This window comes from Onychostruthus taczanowskii, unplaced genomic scaffold, assembly GCF_017590055.1.
Source record: "Onychostruthus taczanowskii isolate IOZ18803 unplaced genomic scaffold, ASM1759005v1 scaffold31, whole genome shotgun sequence".
Lineage (NCBI taxonomy): Eukaryota > Metazoa > Chordata > Aves > Passeriformes > Passeridae > Onychostruthus > Onychostruthus taczanowskii.
Window position 1 is genome coordinate 7036169 of NW_024500461.1, and position 20658 is coordinate 7056826.

General features: G+C 34.9%; 1 protein-coding gene across 1 annotated transcript in view; it reads left to right on the plus strand.

The window, feature by feature from the left end:
- CFAP54 (cilia and flagella associated protein 54) overlaps positions 1 to 20658 on the plus strand; it is a 102864-nt gene that overhangs the window by 17790 nt on the left and 64416 nt on the right. Inside the window, exons 11-25 of the mRNA XM_041409744.1 lie at positions 548 to 622; positions 1504 to 1616; positions 1731 to 1902; positions 2539 to 2624; positions 4403 to 4537; positions 5558 to 5705; positions 7431 to 7486; positions 8426 to 8554; positions 9782 to 9929; positions 10736 to 10813; positions 10895 to 11016; positions 14249 to 14422; positions 16726 to 16818; positions 19173 to 19358; positions 20327 to 20469. Of these exons, the coding sequence (XP_041265678.1) occupies positions 548 to 622; positions 1504 to 1616; positions 1731 to 1902; positions 2539 to 2624; positions 4403 to 4537; positions 5558 to 5705; positions 7431 to 7486; positions 8426 to 8554; positions 9782 to 9929; positions 10736 to 10813; positions 10895 to 11016; positions 14249 to 14422; positions 16726 to 16818; positions 19173 to 19358; positions 20327 to 20469 (1858 nt within the window). The remainder of the gene's footprint in view (positions 1 to 547; positions 623 to 1503; positions 1617 to 1730; positions 1903 to 2538; positions 2625 to 4402; positions 4538 to 5557; positions 5706 to 7430; positions 7487 to 8425; positions 8555 to 9781; positions 9930 to 10735; positions 10814 to 10894; positions 11017 to 14248; positions 14423 to 16725; positions 16819 to 19172; positions 19359 to 20326; positions 20470 to 20658) is intronic.

A 20658-nucleotide genomic window follows, 5' to 3' on the forward strand; every position in this document is an offset into this window, starting at 1 on the left:
ATATATTATATGTTATGATAATTTATTATATGGTATGATATACTGTATGATATGATATGATATATCATATTATTATAGAGAAAGGATACAGACAGAGGCTACAAAGAATGATAATGAAAACCAGTGACTCCTTCCAGAGTCCTGACTCAGTCATTAAGTAAAAGCAATTCACATGAAGCCAATCAAAGAACCACCTGTTGAATAAACAATCTCCAGACCACATTCCAATGCAGCAAAACACAGGAGCAGCAAAATAAGATAATTATTGTTTTCATTTTTCTCTGAGGCTTCTCAGCTTCCCAGGAGAAGAAATCCTGATGAAAGGATTTTTCATAAAATATGATAGTGACAGTGCTTTCCACACTTTTTTTTTGCTGGGCTCTGGACTGAATATAGTCCTGGGTATAGAAGTATTTTGTCAGTAAAAGGATTTATAGAGACCAAGTACACTTCAGAATGATATTTTTCTTGGTATGATTACTGGCTAATTAGAACGTAACAAGTCTAATAGATAACAAATTGACTTAATAAGTTGTCTATGTTGAAGGTGGAGAGAGCAATGGCACCAATCACTTTGGTATAATTAATCCATCATCCTCTCTTCTGCAGTTGATGCTAACAGGTAAGCTAGCTTGGAATTTCAAAGGATTTTTTTACCCAGTGATATAAATACTCAGTGGGCAGAATTAATTTTCGTGTTAGTAACATTTCTAGACATAAAGAGTCTGCAAAATTGTGTCCTCTTGGAGTGGTTCTGTGCAGGGCCAGGAGCTGGATTTTGGTGATCTAGCTTGTGGTTCCCTTCCGATTCACAACAGTGACTGTGGCATATTGTTAGGACTGCAGAAGACTGCTGAATATATTAGCTAAAACACTTGCTGGGAGTTCCAAGGACCAGGAAGTCTATTTTCTGCTTTACTGTGGTCTGGATAAACTTGAAAAGTGAGAAAATAAGCTTCCTGCGTGAATATGAACATTTCCTGACACAGTAATGAGAAACTGTCTTGAAAGAAATAGTATGTGTTTCTATGCAATTTTTAAACCAAATTTTGGATAATAAGGGTCTTTACAGGGTGATAAGGCCTTCCTGCAAGGACTAGATCCTTGGTGTTCTCTACACAGGTATGTTAATATCAATAATTGTAGAGCCTCTTTTGAATGTAACAGGACACTGTGATAAAGTTAAGTGGCCATGGTGGTATTTGTTAAAAGTTTGGATTTGATGATCTTGGAGATTTTTTCAAACATTTATGATTCTGTGGTTGCAGATCCATCATTAAAGCAGCCTGTAAGCACAGACATTACTGTGAAAAAATAAGGCTATTGTTTCTTGTAAAGTTACTAAAACATGCTTCGAGATTATGCTGACTACTCAAAAATGTGTGGAGATTTATCTTTATATTTATCAATACCCAAATGATGAAAATAAATGAAATTAAACTTTCAATAAACTTCTGAATACATATATATAAAACAGAGAAAATATTTTTTTCATCACTGCAGGAGAAAAAGGGGTGTCTGGAGAGGCTGCTGTGAAATTTGTAAAATTAGCTTTCAGCTGTGAAGAGTGGAACGTGTTTTATTCTGCTTTTGAATTTGTTGATAATTTTCTTCAGGTAATCTGAATATGATTGAGATGTTATTTATTTAATCTTTTCCTATGACAGTAAGGAATATTCAAAATACATATTTTAAAGACCAATTTCTATGGTTGTTTTAATCTCATTTAGGGTCATGATGACCCAACATGGAAGAAAGCTGAAATAGAACTCAAACTTCTTACATTGATGCAACCTATAGTATTCCCAGGAAAATTTGAACGTAGTTTTTCTATTCGTGATGGTGGTAATATCAAAGAAGGCAGCACACGTCAAGGTTCTGAAAAGACACAGACAATTAGAAGTGAGTGTTGTTCAGTTGTAGTTGTGTTTGAATTTCAAATATTTTTGCAGCAAGAGGTTTTGTTAATTATTTAAAAACTATGTAATATGGTTCATGCAGTAGCCTATGACAAAAAGTAGTAATTGAGAAAATGCCACCTATTTTTTCCAGGTTTCTTTTGTCAAAATATGACTTTATACTGTTTCCCTTAAGTGGGAAATGCATGATATATATTAAACATGCATCAAGTTATAAGCAAAGATGCAAAATGATTGAATGTTTTCAGACAGATTTTCAGGGGAAAAGTGATACAGATCTTCGAGAGTTTAATCTGTTCTTATACCTAATTTATGCAAAATTTCTTTACATAGAAGTAAGAAAAACTTGTTAGAGCAACTGCAGTTTAATTCTATGTCAATCAAAAGCCTGGATATGTCTTGAAAACTTTCCTAGAAATAGAAATGCTCACTTTTCACAGAAGCAAATAAACTTGGAATTATCTGTCCCTCTCTGAATTTAATGTTTCTTAGACCATGTTATCTGCTGGCTTATATTAGTAAATCTGTTGACTCAAATATTTTACAAACTTAGGTTTTAAATTAGATATAATATCTTGCCTTTCCTTTCCCCCCCTTTTTTTGTAAATGCTGAATGTAGAGGAATCCTTAAAGCCTGGAGATCCTTTTCATGATCTTATGATTTTGGCAACAACAGCATTTTCCTATGTCTCCACATTTGAGCAGGTAATAACAGAATTTGAGATATTTCTTCTCAATGTATCACTAAATCTGTGATGAATACCTATAACTGAAGACCAAAGGAATCAGTTGCGTGACTAACAAACTTCAAGAATGTAGAAAGTGAAAAAATGCACTTATGAATGTTACCAGCTTGTGATTTAAAAAATGATTTATTTTTAAAAAATGCTCTGTAATCAGTTACTTTAAAAATGCTTGTTAGACATTAAATCTATATGGAAGACTATAGGGCTGATTGCATGTTTCAGCTCATGAAGCAGAGATGGAATTTCTTTGAATGTTAGATTTAGGTGGGCAAATATGCTTAGCTGTGGAAAACACTTCTGCAATATTTATAGAAACGGGGAAGCTACCCTAAGGAATGATAACGCATTTTTAACAGCACCATATCTGCAATTTAAGGTAAATTCTCACTGCAAAAACCTGAAACAAGCAGCAGCAACAACAAAACCAATGAGAGTGGGACTCTGTGCTAAAATCTCCACTGTAGAAATAATCTCATTGTATATCTGATGATTTATTCCCTGAGTAAGCACTTTTACTTGCTCAAACTGAGATTTCTCCTTAATCTGCTACTGAGAGGGGAAGAAATTATAGTGCAGCGTTGCCACTACTAGCACTTACATTAAAATAGTTTGTGATCCAAAAGACTAATTACAATTTTTCCTTAGAAAAAACCTGTTCTGATAACATGGCATGTATCTTAACTGCAAAATTTATTTTAGATATAATTTGAATATTGCCACAATTTGGATGTAACTGGAGCACACACATTTTTAGCTTTGGTATAGTATATTTAGCCAAAGAATCTTGCCTTATGAGGTACCCCACAGATACCTTTAGATAGCAAGATTTGTCAGTTTTTAATGTGACCTCTGTATGGAGGTCAGTTACCTGGATTTAAACCCTTCTGGTTCTTCTACACTTTCCTGCAAATCTTCTTGATCTTCTGTCCAGAGAAGAAAAACAAATTTGCCCCTGATTAACAGAGCATTCACTGATGGCGAAGTTACATGATATATAGCTGAGGCAACCTAGCAGCTTGCTGCCACCAAACCAGTGGCAAAAATAATTTAGATTTACATTTTTTCCGTTTTTTTCTCCCCCAAGTTTCATTATCAATATCCCATAAATCTTATGCTCAAACGTATGTGGGAATATAAATAGTGTGGATAGATCAGGTTTCACTGCACCTGAGATAATAGTTCAACTCTGCTATAACTGGTGATAAAGAGTGTACTGATCCTTACTCACTGTTCAGAATGTGTTTAACACGTAGATGGACTCTATTGCCTTTTCAAATATGTTAATTAGGAGGTTAACTGACTAGAGTTTTGAATGTGTTAATTATTCTCTTTGCAAGACGCAGATAGGGTTTCTTCTGCAAATATTTTAATATTTTAGTAAAAATAAAGTTTCTCCAGAATCTGTTGATTTCAGCCTTATAGTTAATTTGCTCTCTCATGTAATTTTCATCTCACTGATTTCCTTGTCTGTGTTACTTTTGAGAGCTTGTCAATTAAAAAAAAGAAATAAACTCCCCAAACCTCTAAACCCACTTATATTGTTGAGAGAAGAAAAGCTTGGTACCAGAAATTATTTTAAAAAATTTTCTATAGCTTTCAAAATGTTGTCATCCCTTATAAGAAAGTGACATATTTTATTTACTTGTGTTGAAAAATATTGAGACTGTTTATGTACTGGGTTGTTTGTGTGTTTATGTGCCTACCCATTTCCACAATTATATTGTTTTTTCTTTCCAGAATGTTCATCCTGACAAAGAAATACTCGTTGATGTAGTAATGTGTTTGTGGCAGAAGTGTAAAAAGGAACTTCAGCAAATCCAAATGAGTGGAAGTCACTGCTTAGAATATATCCACAAACACCAAGCTTACCAAGTACTTCTTCATTATAATGTATTTCTCTTAATGTGGGTGCAGTCTGTTACAGTAAAGGCAGTGAAATACTGCTATCTAGTCTAAGTACTTTTTCTTATGGTAAAGTGCAGATAAATCTACTTCAAAAATGTGAATTATGTGTACACTTTGAAGACACTGTGCTCACATATGCCAGTACCAAAATATTCTCTTAGTCTTTTTGCAGTAAAGTAACCCCACTGTCTGCCAGGGGGCCACAGTGGTAAGAAGCTAAGTTTGTGAAAACATTTGGACAGGATGTAAAAAGAAGAATTTGAGATGTTGTGGGAGAAAATATCAATGTATTTCAAGAAAATTCCCTAAATCAGTTGAATGAAGTGGCAAAAACCTTACAACTTAAGACAAGGGAGATGGGAATTAATGGTAGAATAGTCTTCAGCACATGGATAGAGTCACCGCCTTACCTTGAATTTGTCCTGTGGGTGAGAGGCTCTTAGTGAAATGGGCTCTCTGGGCTGCCACTTGGTGCTAACCAGGCAGTTTCTGGAGGAGTTAACTTTGTGACCCTATATAGTAAAATTGTTTGGAGGTTCCCCAGAAGGTTATTTTGCTCTGTATGCACAACAGTAGTGTTTGGGTCTCTTTTATTCTAAGTGGGAAGACATGGAGATAAATGAGAGGCATGTAATAAAATCTTCTGGAAGGCTTACTGCACTAGAGCGGGGTATAAAAATTATGGCTGTAGAACATTCATAAAACTTTCCAAAAGGAATGTCAGGAATAATAATGTTCTAAAATAAAAAAAAGTCTGGTGTCTGGAGGAACAGGAGATATGGAGCAGTATAAATTCAGCATCTTAGTCTGGTGACATTTAAAAAAAAAGAAGCCAGATCCAGGAAAGGAGTTGTGTGCATGCTTGTGAATATTTTTAGACAACTTTGAGGGCAAAACCCTGTCTACCTCTTTAATACATAAAGGTCATCTAAAGATTTGATTTATCTCTGTCTTGATTATTTTTCTCCCCCATTTCCTAATTTTTAGTGGGTTCATGTACTCTGGATAATGAATGAAATAATTAAGAAGAGCAACATAGCAGACACTAATGTAATGTTTGCGGAGATAACTTTATGTCTAGCTGCAATACTGGAAAATGTAGCTGATTCTACAAGTGAATCTAAGGACAGAGAAGGTAAAGCTTTCAAGAAAAATGAGTTTTCTTTCAAGAATGACTTTTAAGATTGGAACTTTTGTGAGCTGAAAACTAACAGGCATATTCAAAAAGTACTGTAAAGAGATTGTTGAGAGTAGAAGAACAGTGTTTTTAGTACAACATTTCACCCATTATTGGAGCTAACAAAACCTGTTTTTCCAAGGATTTATGATTTCTTCCTTACATTTCCAGTTCTACCAAAGTAACCCTGTTTTGAATTACATCTCTTATTACTCACTTTTCTCACAGGTCTTGTACATGTCTCTTAGCCCCTTCAGAGTAGCTTCAGATTCACTGCTATTTTCTCTGAGTATGGGCAAGGCAAAAGGCAGTACATGCTGTGGGTCATTTGGAGATTTCAAATGCTGGTTGATTAGTTGCAGGCCAAACAAAAGGGGAAAATATTTAGGTCATACTGAAGCTTTTGCATTTATTGAGTCATCAGTTTGGTTTTCTTCTCTACATATTCTTGAATAGTAATTAAATTGTTTTTGAAGTTGAACTTGGCTGACATTATTGGGATATGCTATCACAATCGCATTAAACAAATTTCCTTCCAAAACCTGACTAATGCTGTAAAATATTAATATTTAGACATACTTTAAAAGCTCTCTGTTGTGTATTTTGGAATATGAATCATAATTCTCATAAATGTTTTACAGTAACTAGAGAGTAAATGTTAAGGATCTTATTAGACCATATCTAGAAACAGAAAGAAATTATAATAGTTTTGCACTTTTGAAAATAAAAAAATATTGGGAAATTAGGATTTGTTGTTGAGGTAGAGTAGGTATTGGTTTTGGTGGTGTTATGAAAATTATAAGGTTCTCAGGAAGACTAAATGAGAGCCTCATTGTAGAATTCCTTCTTTTTCATTCAGTTTAAATATGTCTTTTTTGAGGAAAAAAAAGCTGAATTTGAGTCATTGGTCAAAACAGGCTGACAGGCAGGCACATGCTTGTGTTGAAAAGAACCTATTTACTAAATGAATACTGAGTGAATACATATTCTCTTTTTTATGAGGAAGAGGCAGTGAACAGGCAAAAACAAGCATGCAAAAGTGGCACAGGAGTGACTAGAAGGTTGTTCCTCTGAAAGCACAAAAAAAATTATTTCAGCAAAGAAATGAAATTAGAGGGTTTAACCAAGAACTAAAAAATTGTTTTCTCTTGTTTTGAAGAGGGAAACATAGGCTTCGGTGCATTCTTTATAAATGAAAGTAATTTAAACAATCAAACCAAACTTTTAATGGGCTAATACTGCTTCAAGAAATATTAAAATGAAATAGTATTTATCATAATAATATTGCCTCTTATTCTTAAAAATTGTTCTATAAGTGAAATTGACTGTGAGTTAGGTAATAATACTAGGTTGGAATTGATATGAATGCTACAAAAATACAAGGAACTCCAGAATGAGTCCTAGTTTCATTAGCTTGGATATGATGTGGCTATGAAATATGTGGTACCTTTAAAATACAACATTATTGGCTAGTAATATCATGCATTAGTGTAACTGTACTTACATCGCTGTGTGTCTAAGCCCTGGAAAGCTCTTCACAAAACAATATCATTACCTCTCATAGTCAAACACTGAAGAACAGAATTATTGCCAGACCCCGAAATTAGAATTAGAGCTGATTAAATGGTACTAAAATTTTCTGGATTTGATTTTCACTTCTGCTTTTTTTTTTCTTTAAAAAAGGAGGAAGTGATTCTCTTTTGCAAGATGAAAGCTATGATATGCCTGAAATACTGATGGTAATGTCCAGTTTATCTTCATTGATACATTGATTTTTAATAGAATAGGAGTACTTCTGCTTGAAGCTTTTTATATGATTTTGGTATAGTTATGTATTTAGTTTTACAAAGATGAAATATTTCACTCAATCCTACTAGTGCAGAAGAAAAAGAGCAAAAGATAGTTTTTCAAATTAAATGAAATTTGAAAATTTTCCCTGTGTCTTTTTTATCAATCTTTTCCTGGAAGGGATTGTATTTGAAAGTTTTTTTACAGCATGAGCAGTGATTTCCACTGTACACCTTTTTATGGTAGTCTGTAGTACCAGCCTTAAATGGTTTAATATCACATTTTATTAAGATGGTGGGAACTTTAGTCCTTGCTTAATTTAGGAAAATATTTTGGGTTGTGTTTTTACTTCCTTCTTTTTGTAAGGATCATGTGGAATAGATGAAACATCCTGAGTGTCCTTGCTTTGTTCAGCACTTTTGCAGAATTTTCCAGTCAAATGACTTACTAAGGACAAATGATATGTGTTAGCCTGAGGATTTAGGAGTGTTGTCAGTCATGTGTCTTAATGCTTACACACATGGACAGGATTCAGTTCAGTGCCAGTCTACTTAAAAGTGATGTTTCCTGAAAAAACTGTTTTCTTAGTAGTGTTTAATGGACTATTGAAAAACTGCAAATACTATGTTTTCAATTAATTCTTTAAGTTCAATTTCATTCTGCTATAAGCTACCTCTGAGTAATTTCTTTTTTTTTTGAGCTGAAGAAAAATCAGTCCTACTTGAAATTCAAAATATTGACATTAGTATATTAAAGTATGGGAAGCAGTATCTATGTAAAGATTATCTGACAGTTTTAAACTTCAACAGCTAAAAAGAAAAGCATGTTACTTTTGATCGTCTATATTATAGTTTTTTAAGGAAATATGTTTATATGGGTTTTCATTTCAGAAAACACCTACAGAACAATTACAAATTGCTTATGAAATTCTTGAAAAAGCAATAGATGACATGAACACATCTCGGTTAAGGACCCTTTTGCCAGATGGAAAGTCGATATTTGACAGCTGCTGTACAAAGGTAAAGTTTATGAAAAGCTACACTGCAACAAAATCTATCAGTAATATATTATATTTTGATGACACAAACCTCATATTTTCTTCATACTTAGAAATCTTAGCACTGTCAAATGTACCTTATCTTCCTGGCCCATGTAAGAAGAGAATAGAAAAAATATATCTCTGTGTATTAGTGTTGTGATTTAACCCCAGCTGGCAACTGAGCCTCTCACAGCTGCTTACCCAGTCCCTCTCGGTGTCCTGGGGAAAGCCAGAAAACTCATGGGTTGAGATAAGGCCAGTTTAATGGGGAAAGCAAAAGCTGTGCACACAGGCAAAGCAAAACAAGGAATTAATTCATCACTTCCCACGGGCAGGCAGGCATTCAGCCAGCTCCAGGAGTCCCCATCTCACGTAGCTTGGGTGACTGGGAGGACAAATGCTATCACTTGAACATCTGCCCCTTCCTCCCTCCCCAAGGTTCATGTACTGACTGTGGTGTTGTAGGGGCTGGAACATCCCTTTGGTCAGTGGGATCACCTGCCCTGGTTGTGCCTCCTCCCAACTTCTTGTCCCTCTCTCCCTTCGTATCGCAGCCTTGATGCTGTGTGAGCATTGCTCATCAGTAATGAAGGCATCCCTGACATTATCAGCATTATTTGCAGCACAAATCCAAACCTCTGCTCCATACCAGCTACTATGAAGAAAACTAACTCTGCCTAAGCCAAAGCCAGCACAAGTTGAAAGGGCATTTTTGTCTTTCAATAATAAACAATGAACTCCTTTGGCCTTCTACAACATTTTCTTTTGAAATAATGATAGTATATTAATTTGTTATATAAAATAATAGCAGAAATCCTTTTTTATATTTATTGCTTGCAAGTGTTTGTTATTAAAATCAATTTTTGTTCTTGATATGACTTCAGATTTTCTAAATATTTTCATTCTATATCAATACGATATTTGTTGTATGGATTGGTAACACAGTAAAAGATAGTTTTTACAGTTTTGTCTTTACTATTGATCCAGTTTTCTATTGATTCTCAGATTTTATCTAGTTCTCTTTGTCCATTATCTGTGCTCGCTCTGTCTGGTCACTTTCCTTTCCATGCTTTCTTGATTGACAGCATGTTACACAAATATGACAAATTTCATTGTTTGTCAGTTTACTGAAATAATATCAATAAAAATACAGTAAACTAAGTAGTGGAAGTTTGTATTTGCTTAATTGCCACTTCCTATTTATTAGGTGGACTCAAATTATCTGAATTTGAATTCTGTTTTGGGATGTGGTGATGATAAAACTGGAACAGATAATGGTTTTGTAACAGATTTACACTTGGAGCTCATTCAGGCCCAACATCGAGTAGCTGTGAAAATTCTTAAAATTACACAAGGTAGGTTTCAATAAAATTAAATAATCGTCATAACTTGATTAGAATATGTTTTGCTAATATGTGCTATAGTACTAAGAAATAAAGGAGTATCTGCTTTCTGGAGAGGAGCTGATGTTCGGCAGTTTGTATACCACGTATAGACAGAAATAATGTACTGAATTTGCAGAATTTAGATTTACATTATACTAGTCTGCAACTTCAACTCAACCTGTGGGAGTTAAACTAATGGAATTCATTCCTAGACAGTTGGTTGTTGTATTTTAGTTATAATATTTTAGTTACATATTTTAGTTATTATATTAACTTTTACAATACCAGAAGAAAAATGTTCTGCAGATTTTTTTTCTGTCATGCAAATTTTCTCTCTAGAGAACGACTTGAATATTTTATTCAGTGCTCTTCGTAATTGGAACTTCTCCTGTGAAGTTGTCTCTGTATGTCAGCAGATAGTCCATTCTTGCCAAATGGCTTCTGAAAAAAACTCAGCTTGTTCTCTCATTCTTAGTGTTGTTTTGGTTTTTTAAAATTAAAACCTAGTATTAGTTTGACACTGCAGAGCTACACTGTGCCCTGCTTGCTATGATCAAACAAAACCTCTCTTTTTCTGTGGTGTTAATATAACTACAAAAGATGTTATGCAGGAGGGTGGAATATTTTTAGTGGCATGATCTGTACAAGAAATTCTGCTTGAACCAAATAAAGAATGTGAGATAGAGCAGAGTTTTACTATAAGACTACATATTAACCTCTCACTCAAATTTTTGCAATAGCACTATCAAGTAACTCAGTATTTCTTTCCCACACAGGTGCTCCAGTTGTTGACAGAAGTCCTAAGTCTAGTAAGTCTCATGAGAAGAATATTGAAGATTTCCAATATTTATCAGGTAAGACATTACTTAAAATTTTAGAACTATAATAAATTATTACCACGGTTTTATAAATGTCTTAAAATATCTGTTTTTTAGAGGAACTTATAATGAAAAAAATTAAAAGGAATAAGCTATCCAGAGCAATCTTTTTGATGCAAAAGGCTGCACAGAAGTTCCCTGAAGATTTAAGTACTACTTCCCAAAGGCAGCTACTGGAGGTAATAAGAAAAACCTTATGATAGAACTTCTTTACCTTTAGCACAGTTTTTCATGTTCTGTGTAATTAAGACGCATAAAATGCTTCTTATAAAAACAAGAAAAATGGAAGGAACTTGAGAGTCATCGTATATTTTTAACTTCTATTGTCAGTTTTTTTTCCTGAAAAGTTTCAAAGAATAAAGTGATCTCAAAACAAGAAAAGAGTACATCCCCAAATTTTGTGCATACATACAAATTTCAGGAAACCTGAGAGTGGATAATATCTTTTCTTCTATACTGTATCTCCTGGACTTTGCAGTTATGAACGCAGACCTTGTCAAAATGTCATTCAGGTTTCCTTACTGTAACCTTTGACATTGTTCTTTTTCCCAGATCTCCAAGTCTTAGAATACTTTAGCTGGTGATGATGACATGGGCTTTATTTTATTAATTCTAAAAAATCAGTTTATATATTGGGATTTTGGAATCTATTGGAATTAAAAGCAGAGTCTTCCTGGGTTCATTTCAGTCTCTTGAAATCAATGAAAGTATTTCCATTGACATTTGTGCCAGCATCTGTCCATGAAAATTGCCTGCTCATCAACAGGGCTTGAAATTTCTTTATAGTCTGTACAACAGATAGCAAAATCTGTATTTTTCACTATATAATATATAAAAGTGTATTTTAATGTTACTAGAAGTTGTTTTCCTTTTAAGTGCCACAAATTTGGAAGCATGATAAGTAATACATATATTTATCACATCAGAAGTATGCAAGAACTGATCTCTAATATATTTGTAAAATATGTGTTATTTATGAAAATCATATCAAATGTTGTGATATGGTATGCAAATGGTAACTGTAGTCACCAGTGAATACTTACAAGCATTTCCCAAGAAGTATCTGGTTATCCCAAACAAACATTTACCAAGCTCTTACACTGACCTTCACTACCTTTTGCTTCTGTGCACTTTTCACCAAGAAAGATGTAGATAAAAAAAATATAATATATCTGCAGATCGTTGGCAGAAAGCATCAGAATTCATTTTGTCTGGACAAACTTGGCATGATCTCTTCTGATATTTGTTTTATCATGAACTATTTATTTATATGCTCAAATAGTTTTCCTGCTTGAGGTGGATGGTGCTCACTTAATAAGCAGCATATCCATACTTTTATTTTCATTATTTTGCTTTTTTTTGTATTGTAGAGTTTTATATAGAATTGCATCTTCAGGTCTTTTCTCCTGTAATCAGCACGATATGCTACAAATCTGTTTTTGCTTGTAGCAAAATAAGAAGCAGTTTATTTTATTTTGAGAAGCTTACAAATAACCATTTCTCATGCAGTAAGCAACTGAGTAGATATGGAAGCTTCTGAGTCATATGTGTTTACTCAATGGCATCAAGCTGCTTAACAAGCTGCTGAGCATTTTTTTTATTTCTTTTGCAGTTGTTTGATTCTTCCTGTCCTACATGTCTTGTTGGACATCCAAGTTTTTACAGAATTGGATACACTGGTAGTTCTCATTGGCCAGTTGTTATATTGAATTTATGTGATTAAGTTAATATCATGGTATAAGTCTGTGACAGAGGCAGGGATAAAATGTATTTTATCACAGGTCAACATTCATTTGGGGTTTTTATGGTGACATTTGGCTTCCTCAACTGCAAGATTATTCTTGCTTATCTTGCAACGCTACCACATTTATTATCTTCCAAATTCTGCAATTCCTGAAGTACAGGTCATGCAGTACCACTCTCAGTTGCAACACCATCTTTATTCAGCCTGGGAGCATTTTCACCCTTGCACTAATCAGAAATATATCCTCAGACAAGAATGAGTCCCTGATACTTTTAATTAAAAATTGTGTCAGAGGACTGCTTACAGTGGAGAAGTATAGTTTTAAAGGAAGCAATAAAGCTTCAAACTGCTGATTGCAAAAGTTGAATGGTTGTGTGATGTAAAGAGTCACTCTATATCTTGTTCTTTATCTTATAGCCATCCTGTAATGTGTCTCACTAGTGCGGATGCAACCCTAATCTAAAGGGTGAGGGAATGAGGTAGAGTGGTAGGGCTGTGAAAATGATTAGCTATGCAAAAAGGGTCTATTAAATCTTAGCTCCCTGTTTCACTCATTTAACCATAAACCTGAAATATTTTCAGAATTTTTGGACATGAGATTCCAGGCTTACTCAGTCTGTGATCTGACCCACTACGGTGTAATCTTCTAAATGTATGAGGACAGAAAAAGGAACTGTTAAGGTGCAAGATTATAGGATTGTCACTGAATTACCAATAACTTGGAATTTATTTTTCATTTTATCTTTCAGACTCAGCTCAGCCTAAATCCTTGGTCCAGTGTAGGGTACTAAAAGGTGTCAAATAAAATTTCTAGTTGTAGGAATGTGTCATTTCTTGTCTCTACACAAAATGTAATCCTTGTTCATGTCAGTGAGTTGGCCTTTTTGGCTTTGATATGCACTGAACAGCTGCCACAAGTAAAGATGCAGAAATACTAAGTTTTTAATATTAGATTTCCAAGTTAAGTTTCTCTTGAACTGGCAGTGAAATCAAGGTGAAGAAACCTAACAATTTGCTATTCAATCAAGTAAGAAAAAAGTGTAGCTTTAATCTCCAGCCAAATGGCCACATAATCACTGTATTCAGGATGTCCCCACATCTTTGACACCTGACTGTCAGTCAGCTTTCAACTATCTACAGTCAACCAAGGGAAAAATGGCTTAGCCCTACTTTTTCTGGACCCACATTCTCCTCCTTTTCTTTATTTGTAGACTTTATTTTTTCCCTCTGTTTCTGAAGTACAAAAAATTCAGTCCCACTGCTTCTACAGCTCCTCTAGAAATTCCACAGATTAGGTTTCCAGCTCTCTCGCAAATATGAGTTGGTATCTTTTTTGTTTCTTGTTGGAGTTAACCACTGGCTGACACTGATTGCTAATCAACATCATATGTGATCACTCTCTTTTCCTTTAGGTTCTTTCAAAATTGGATATGCTTCTTTCATAGGTAGCCGTGCATTCTCTAATTATGAAATTAATCTGCATATATAAGCTTACACAAAGTACCATTCATCCTCATTTAGGATGTAGGATAAGATGAAAAGCTACTGAAAGTTTTCTACATAGCAGTGAAATTTTCTATGACAATTTGAAAACAATGTATAAGATTTAAATCTGTCTGATTGTTATATTTTAATAGTTTTCTCTTTTGTTTTCATTTCCATCATAGGAAGCACTAACTTTAATTGAGCAAGTTGAAGCTGAACAAAGTGCATTGTATCACAGTCTCAAAGAAGCTACGAGCAGCAAGAAAAAAAGCAGGACTCCTCCTCCTCCTCTGTTACTTTCTAGATCACATTGCTCCATGACATTTAAACCAGCCCCATTTGATTCAGACATTCAGGTAATGTTTTTCATGATGACTGCATAAGAAATAGCTAAACCATACACAAGAGGAAAAGTTGTTTCAACAGTGCTATACCAACACATTTTTCTTTGTTCCTGAGAGGATTATGTTCTTCTGACTTAATTAAGTATCCCTTTTTTTTTTCCCTCTGTGAGTCAGTTTTCCTCTGTGACTCACTGTTTTGATGTTCACATTTGCATGAGACTTTCTTAATCTCGTGCATCATGTTCCTTGGTGCTTCTGTTGTCTAATACTTACCTATTCCACTAATCAAAAGCAAATTTTCTTGCTTAGGGATTGACATACTCGTAGTGACCCTCTGAAGAGAGACAAGACTCTTGCATCATGTGATGCAAAAAAGGACCATACTGATGTTGCTGTTAATGAAGTGTTGAAGTGACACAGTTCAGGTGGAAATAATCCACTTTTTGTCGAACATTTAGAGTCACAGGAGTATGTGGATCCTCGGGGGTATTAGGAGAGGTCTCTTGTCCAACTTTCTGCTCGAAGTAGGGTTGGCTGTGAGACTAAAGCACTTTGCTCAGAGCTTTATGCAGTCAGTTCTGGTTCTGCAAACTTCCAAGAATGGAGACAGCTTCTCTGGAAAATGTGTTCTAAAAGGATAACATGTTCATAGAAAACTTTTTTTCTTATGTACAGTTGGAATCTCCCTTGCTTCAATTTAGATCTGTTGTTTTTCCTTCTCCTACTATGCACTACTGTGGAAGGTAAATGGCATCTACTGTCTCCCTTCCTTTGCTAATCAAATAATTGTATCAAAGAGAGGCCAGTCACGGTGGTCAGCCCTGATTTGCCCTTGGTAAATCCCTTCTTACTGTTCTAAATCACCTTATTCTCCTGCCCTTGTCCAGGAAGGATTCAAACAGGCTGAAGCATGAAAAATTCACTAGCTGCAGTTTTCTTGAGAGAGAAATTTTCATAGTGATTTTGCAAGCTTCTTCAAAATAATAATTTGTATATACCCAGTAGAAGCTCAAATCTTACTAATTAGTGGTAAGAATATTTCTGTGAACAGATGTTTTATAACCTGCGGTTTTATTGCGGTTTTATTGCCGTTTTATCAGTAAATTTCAAACAGTTTAATTAGGGAAAAGTTTATAATTTTTGTCTTTACTGAATCTAAAATAAAATTTTAAAAAACCCAAACTTTAAACTTTGGTGGCTTATTTGTTTTAGTGTGCGTTCCAACTCAATTTTGTTTGCTACATGAGAGTGAATGCAGCATCTTGGGCCACTAGATGGCGAAGTGTGATTAGTATTATTATTTGAGTCCTGATAGTCTAGAAGATATTTTTTTCTGAAGTTAACACATAGCTGCTGAGCAGACAGGAAAGGTATTTTTTTAATGTAGAAGTTATTAACTGAATACTTTAGATTTTGTTAGTTTCTTAGGATAAATGTGTGCCTCGTATTTAATTAGACATCTATAGTTTTGTACTAGGAGTCAAAATACCTGTGAGACTTTCAGATCTTAAGGCTCATTTGCTGAAAATAGTCTCCTCCATTTCAATAACCCTTGTGAAAAACAGTCCATAGGGAAACACCAACAAATGTCATCATTTAGACTTCTGTAAGCCTTTGATACAGTCCCACATGACATGCTGATCTCCAGATTGAAGAGACATGGGTTTGATGGATGAATCATCATTCAGTGGATAAGGAATTGGCTGGATGGACACAGCCAGAGTTGTAGTCCATGGCTCTATGTCCAGGTAGAGGGTGGTGATGAGTGGGATCCCTCAGAGCTCACTCTTGGGACTGATGCTCTTCAGTACCTTCACTGCTGACAGACAGTGAAAGTGAGTGCAGCCTCAGCAGGGTTGATGGCACAACAGAAGGAAGGGATGTCATACCTGCATTTCTTTTGCCTGTTTTTAAGGATCTGTCCTCAAGTAGTTTACTAAATTGGAACCCACTGCCAACTTTAGAAGAATACAATGGCAGGGATAAGAATGAAGGAAGGATGAATAATGGATCTAAGTGACTTTAAATCTATGACCTGTAGAGTTTGTGCTTTGGGATAGCTTTGAGGAATAGGGTAACTCAAGGTGGGGTTAGGATAATGGAGAATGATCTGTTTTTATTGCCACTAGTAGTACATCTAGTTTTCCAGCTAAATAAATTAATTGATGTTTTTAGTGCAGTTAGGCTATACTTTTTTATAACTAAGCCGAGTTTTTTTGCAGAGACTGTTTTCACAAAATTTGTACATTCTACATTAGGCAAAAATTGGAAATAATACTTTGCATCAACTAATATTGTTCTCATTTTCTTCAAAGGTTTCATGGTACTGTATTTTGGGCTGTGTAGCAGGAGGAAGTAATACGAAAGTAAGGTTAAATAACAATAAACTTCAAAATTCAGGAGAACAGGTAAGACAGAGGTAAAACTTGTTTAGTTAATTCTCTCTTCCTGTTAAAAAATCCAACTCTCTGAATCTCTAACCGACACATTTTTTAAAATCATGTAACTGGCTAAGCCTTTGACAAACTCTTGTATCTTTAGACCAAAAATCTTCCAGGAATCTTGTTTGAATAAGAAAATAAATTACTAAAAAGCTTCAAGATTTAAACAAATCTGTATCTTGTTATAGTTGGTTTTTTGAGTGATATCTAAGAAATGCAAAAGTAAAAGGAAGTATATGAAGTATTTCTAGAGTGTGCTCCAGACACTACTCTTTCCAGGAATTAAAAAAAAAAAAAAAGAAATTCTAAACAGTTAAAAATTCATTATTCTTCTTAATTGTGTAACTTCTATCAGCAATTTCTTCTAAACAAGACACTGCCTTACTTATTGCTGGCAGCATGATAATATAACTTTTTCAATAGCCTTCACATTCAGACACAGTTTATTTCTAAGTTCATGCTCTTTCCCTTTCATTCTGTGAACAGGTGGTGAATCATCCCATACATCTTTAACTACTTGTCACTGATCATGTTGACTGTGCTGGTACTTCTACATTATTTGTTCACTACAATTTGACCTTTAATTGTTTTGATTTTTGTTTGATTGTTTGTTTGTTGGTTTGGTTGTGCATTTTTAGGTAGGTTTTTTTCTTTCCTTTGGATCCCAATCTGATGTTTCGGCACAGACTGAGAAGGTTCTGGTTTTCATTCACTCATGCCTGCTATTGCATTGTCCTCCTGTATGACAACAATGAACCATCCAAATACTGTGCATTTTGTAATTTAAGAAAGAAGCAAGAAAACTTCAGCATGTCCACATCAGCTTCTGTAATCTGAACTTCACTGATCACCTCAGTGATCATTTATGTATCTGGAAATCTTTATTAAGAGTTCTGTTCTTTGCAGGGCAGGTCTCTTGTGCTTTGTGACAGAAGAATGATGTCAACCTCTTTTGCCTGATGTTTCAGGCTTTCCTGGCTTTGTAAGCAAGCTCTATGCTAACACTGATAGACTTGTGTTTGGTGATGGAGAGGGAATCTGCATCCTTCGGTCCCCTGGCTCCTCTCCTTAAAGGAAAGTGTATGAAAAGAGAAGATGTGTGTAGCTACTGGCAGTAGAGGCTTTGATGTTATTCCTGATACTCTGATCATCAAATCCACAAACACAAGCTTCCTGTGATGTTTAGTGAGTTAGTTTCAATATTCCATCCCTTATCAGGATTAATTAAGTGTTTGACAGGTGACTTTCACCCTACTGCCTGCTGTTTTTTCTGTGAATTTGCTGCAGTCCATCCAAGCCACTGACCTTCTTAGCTCTGACAGGCACTGGAGACACACAGACCTGAGGTTACCCGTACACTTCTGCAATGGAACTCCTGTTTGCTTTAGGATATGCTGATCTGCAGACAAAGTCTCTATCTGCTGACTTCAATAAAAAGTTTAGAGTTCTTGGGGATAGAATGATCTATCAACTTATCATAAAGGGCTGTTGCAGACTGTTGTACACTTATTTCTGGTCTGCTGGTTCAGGGTTCAGCCCCAGCATCCTGAAGGAATTTCTGTTGTTCAGAGGTCTCCTTATGAAGGACAGACTGTTTGAATAAGAGCATTGTGTTGCTGCTGCATTATGATGATCTCGATTCTCATATTATCCTTCCATCACTGGCACTTGTTTCAAGACCCTTGAAGTCTTGAAATCTTCCTTGTGTAAGTCAGCTTGGTCACAGAGAGGAAGGTGGAAAATCCTCTTAGGAGTGAGCCATGATGTTAAAGTGCAGGTATACAATTACTTGAAGGAAAAATTAAGATCTTGAAAGTTTGTTGTTTGCTTCACAGACTCTGAAGTGCTATTAATGGTGCTGAAAAGAGCCAGAGATATCTCTGCCTATATCTGATACAAGAAGGTGGCATGTATGAAGGAGAGCAATATGGTCTTTGTCTGGAAGCACAGCTCAGGGACAGAGCATTTTAGCTTAGTGACTGGAAGCATGGACAATCACTGTGTGAATGTTCAAATGGACACAAGTGTCTTAGAAAAACATCAGATTCTGGTACTTAACTGTTCTCTTAGGTTATGTGCCCTGTGTACATATCAGCATTCCAGAGAAGACATCCTTTTTCTCACCTATCATTTCATTGTTTTCTCATAGTTTTCAAGAATTTAATACCAGAATCTAGTACATTACATGCTATTAATCTGGATTGTACTTTGATTGTATCCAAGATCATTAAATAGTTTGTTTAATAATTAAAGTTTAGAATTTGATATTTGTTTTTGGTATGTAAAGTGAGTCTTAACTAGAAAAATATTTTTATTGGTAGATACCAGCGGATGGGAAAATTCTCTTAGAAGTACAAGGGTTAGATGCCAATGAGAAATACATATTTGCCGTGGCAGCATATTCTTCAGATGGAAAACTTATTGGGGATGCCATTGGGCAAATGACTAAGCCAATCCTTGCCTATCCACCCCTTTCTGCTACTACTGTTCGAGCATATCTAACTCAGGTAGGGTTGGAATACGATAATGAACACCTACTTTCATTTGGTTGTAATTATTTGTTTTCAGTGGTTGTTCTAAAACTGCATCTGGTAACAGCCTGAGACCTCCTTGTGCTTTGATAAGCACAAATCACAATTTTAACATAAAAATAGTATATCTAACTAAGTTCATTCTTAATTCAAAATTATTGAAAATGTCAGGTTAAGTGGAAAGGACTCAGATAGCTTTCTTACCCATCTCTGTTTTACAGTCTGCATTTAACTTTTTTCTTTTTTTTTTTTTTTTAATAATTTGAGGTTTTTATTTTTGTGATTGAGACTAAGTACTAGAAATCCTTTTGTTAGTCATTATGGAATAAAAAATGTTATTGAATTTAGCAGATATCAAAGCCAACCATTTTCATATTGAAATTAGTTTTGTAGTATCATGTGAAAGACCACAAAGGTTGTCAGATGATTATAATTTTGTATTCTTACAAAAGGATATTTAAAACAGATTGTGACACAGAGAAAAGTGAAATTGTCTAGCCCTATGGATAGATCATGGGGAAGAGTTAGAAACTTTCCCAAAATATTCCAGTGTAAGATGTATCCCCGTGAATTTATGCCTACTTATTTGGCTTGGTTTACACCCTGTTATTCAGAGCAGAAGGGCATTCTGCAGTATTAGCAAAAGAACAGTGAACCTAGATGAATTTATATGCCTTCAAGAACTGCAGCAAAATGCCTGTAAAGTTTTCCGCACTGGGCTGTTAGAGCACTGGTCAGCAGTCCAGGAACCCCTTTGCTTTCTCTGATGCTAAATCTGAGCCACACTAATATTAGCAGAATCTGATTATTGCTGCATGTATTTTATTCAACTGTGTTGGGATATTCTTAGAGAAATTGTAAATGAACATATATATATATCCTGTAATTTTGTCTGGCTTGGTTGTTCCATGAGCATGTCAACTCACTGTTTGTTTGTTTTGTAGGTAGCCTATCAGACGGGCAACTTTAAATTAGCCAGAGCAGCATTTTCACCAATGTGGGATTACTTTGTTTCAGATTCTTCTGCACTGCCTCCCAATGCAGCTGTAATTTCTGCAAATAGTAATTTGGCTATATCTGGAAAAAGGTAATTGGTGAAACAAATTAAAATAGTAATGAATTATCTAGAATTATTTTTTAATTATAGATGTGCACATTTTATTTAGAAGAGTTCCAAGTTGTGGAATTTTGTTCAGTCTTGTGATATGAAAAACGTTCTGAAAAAAAGGTTTATAATTAGCAGAGGATTTTTGTTATTTATGACACTGCTAACATT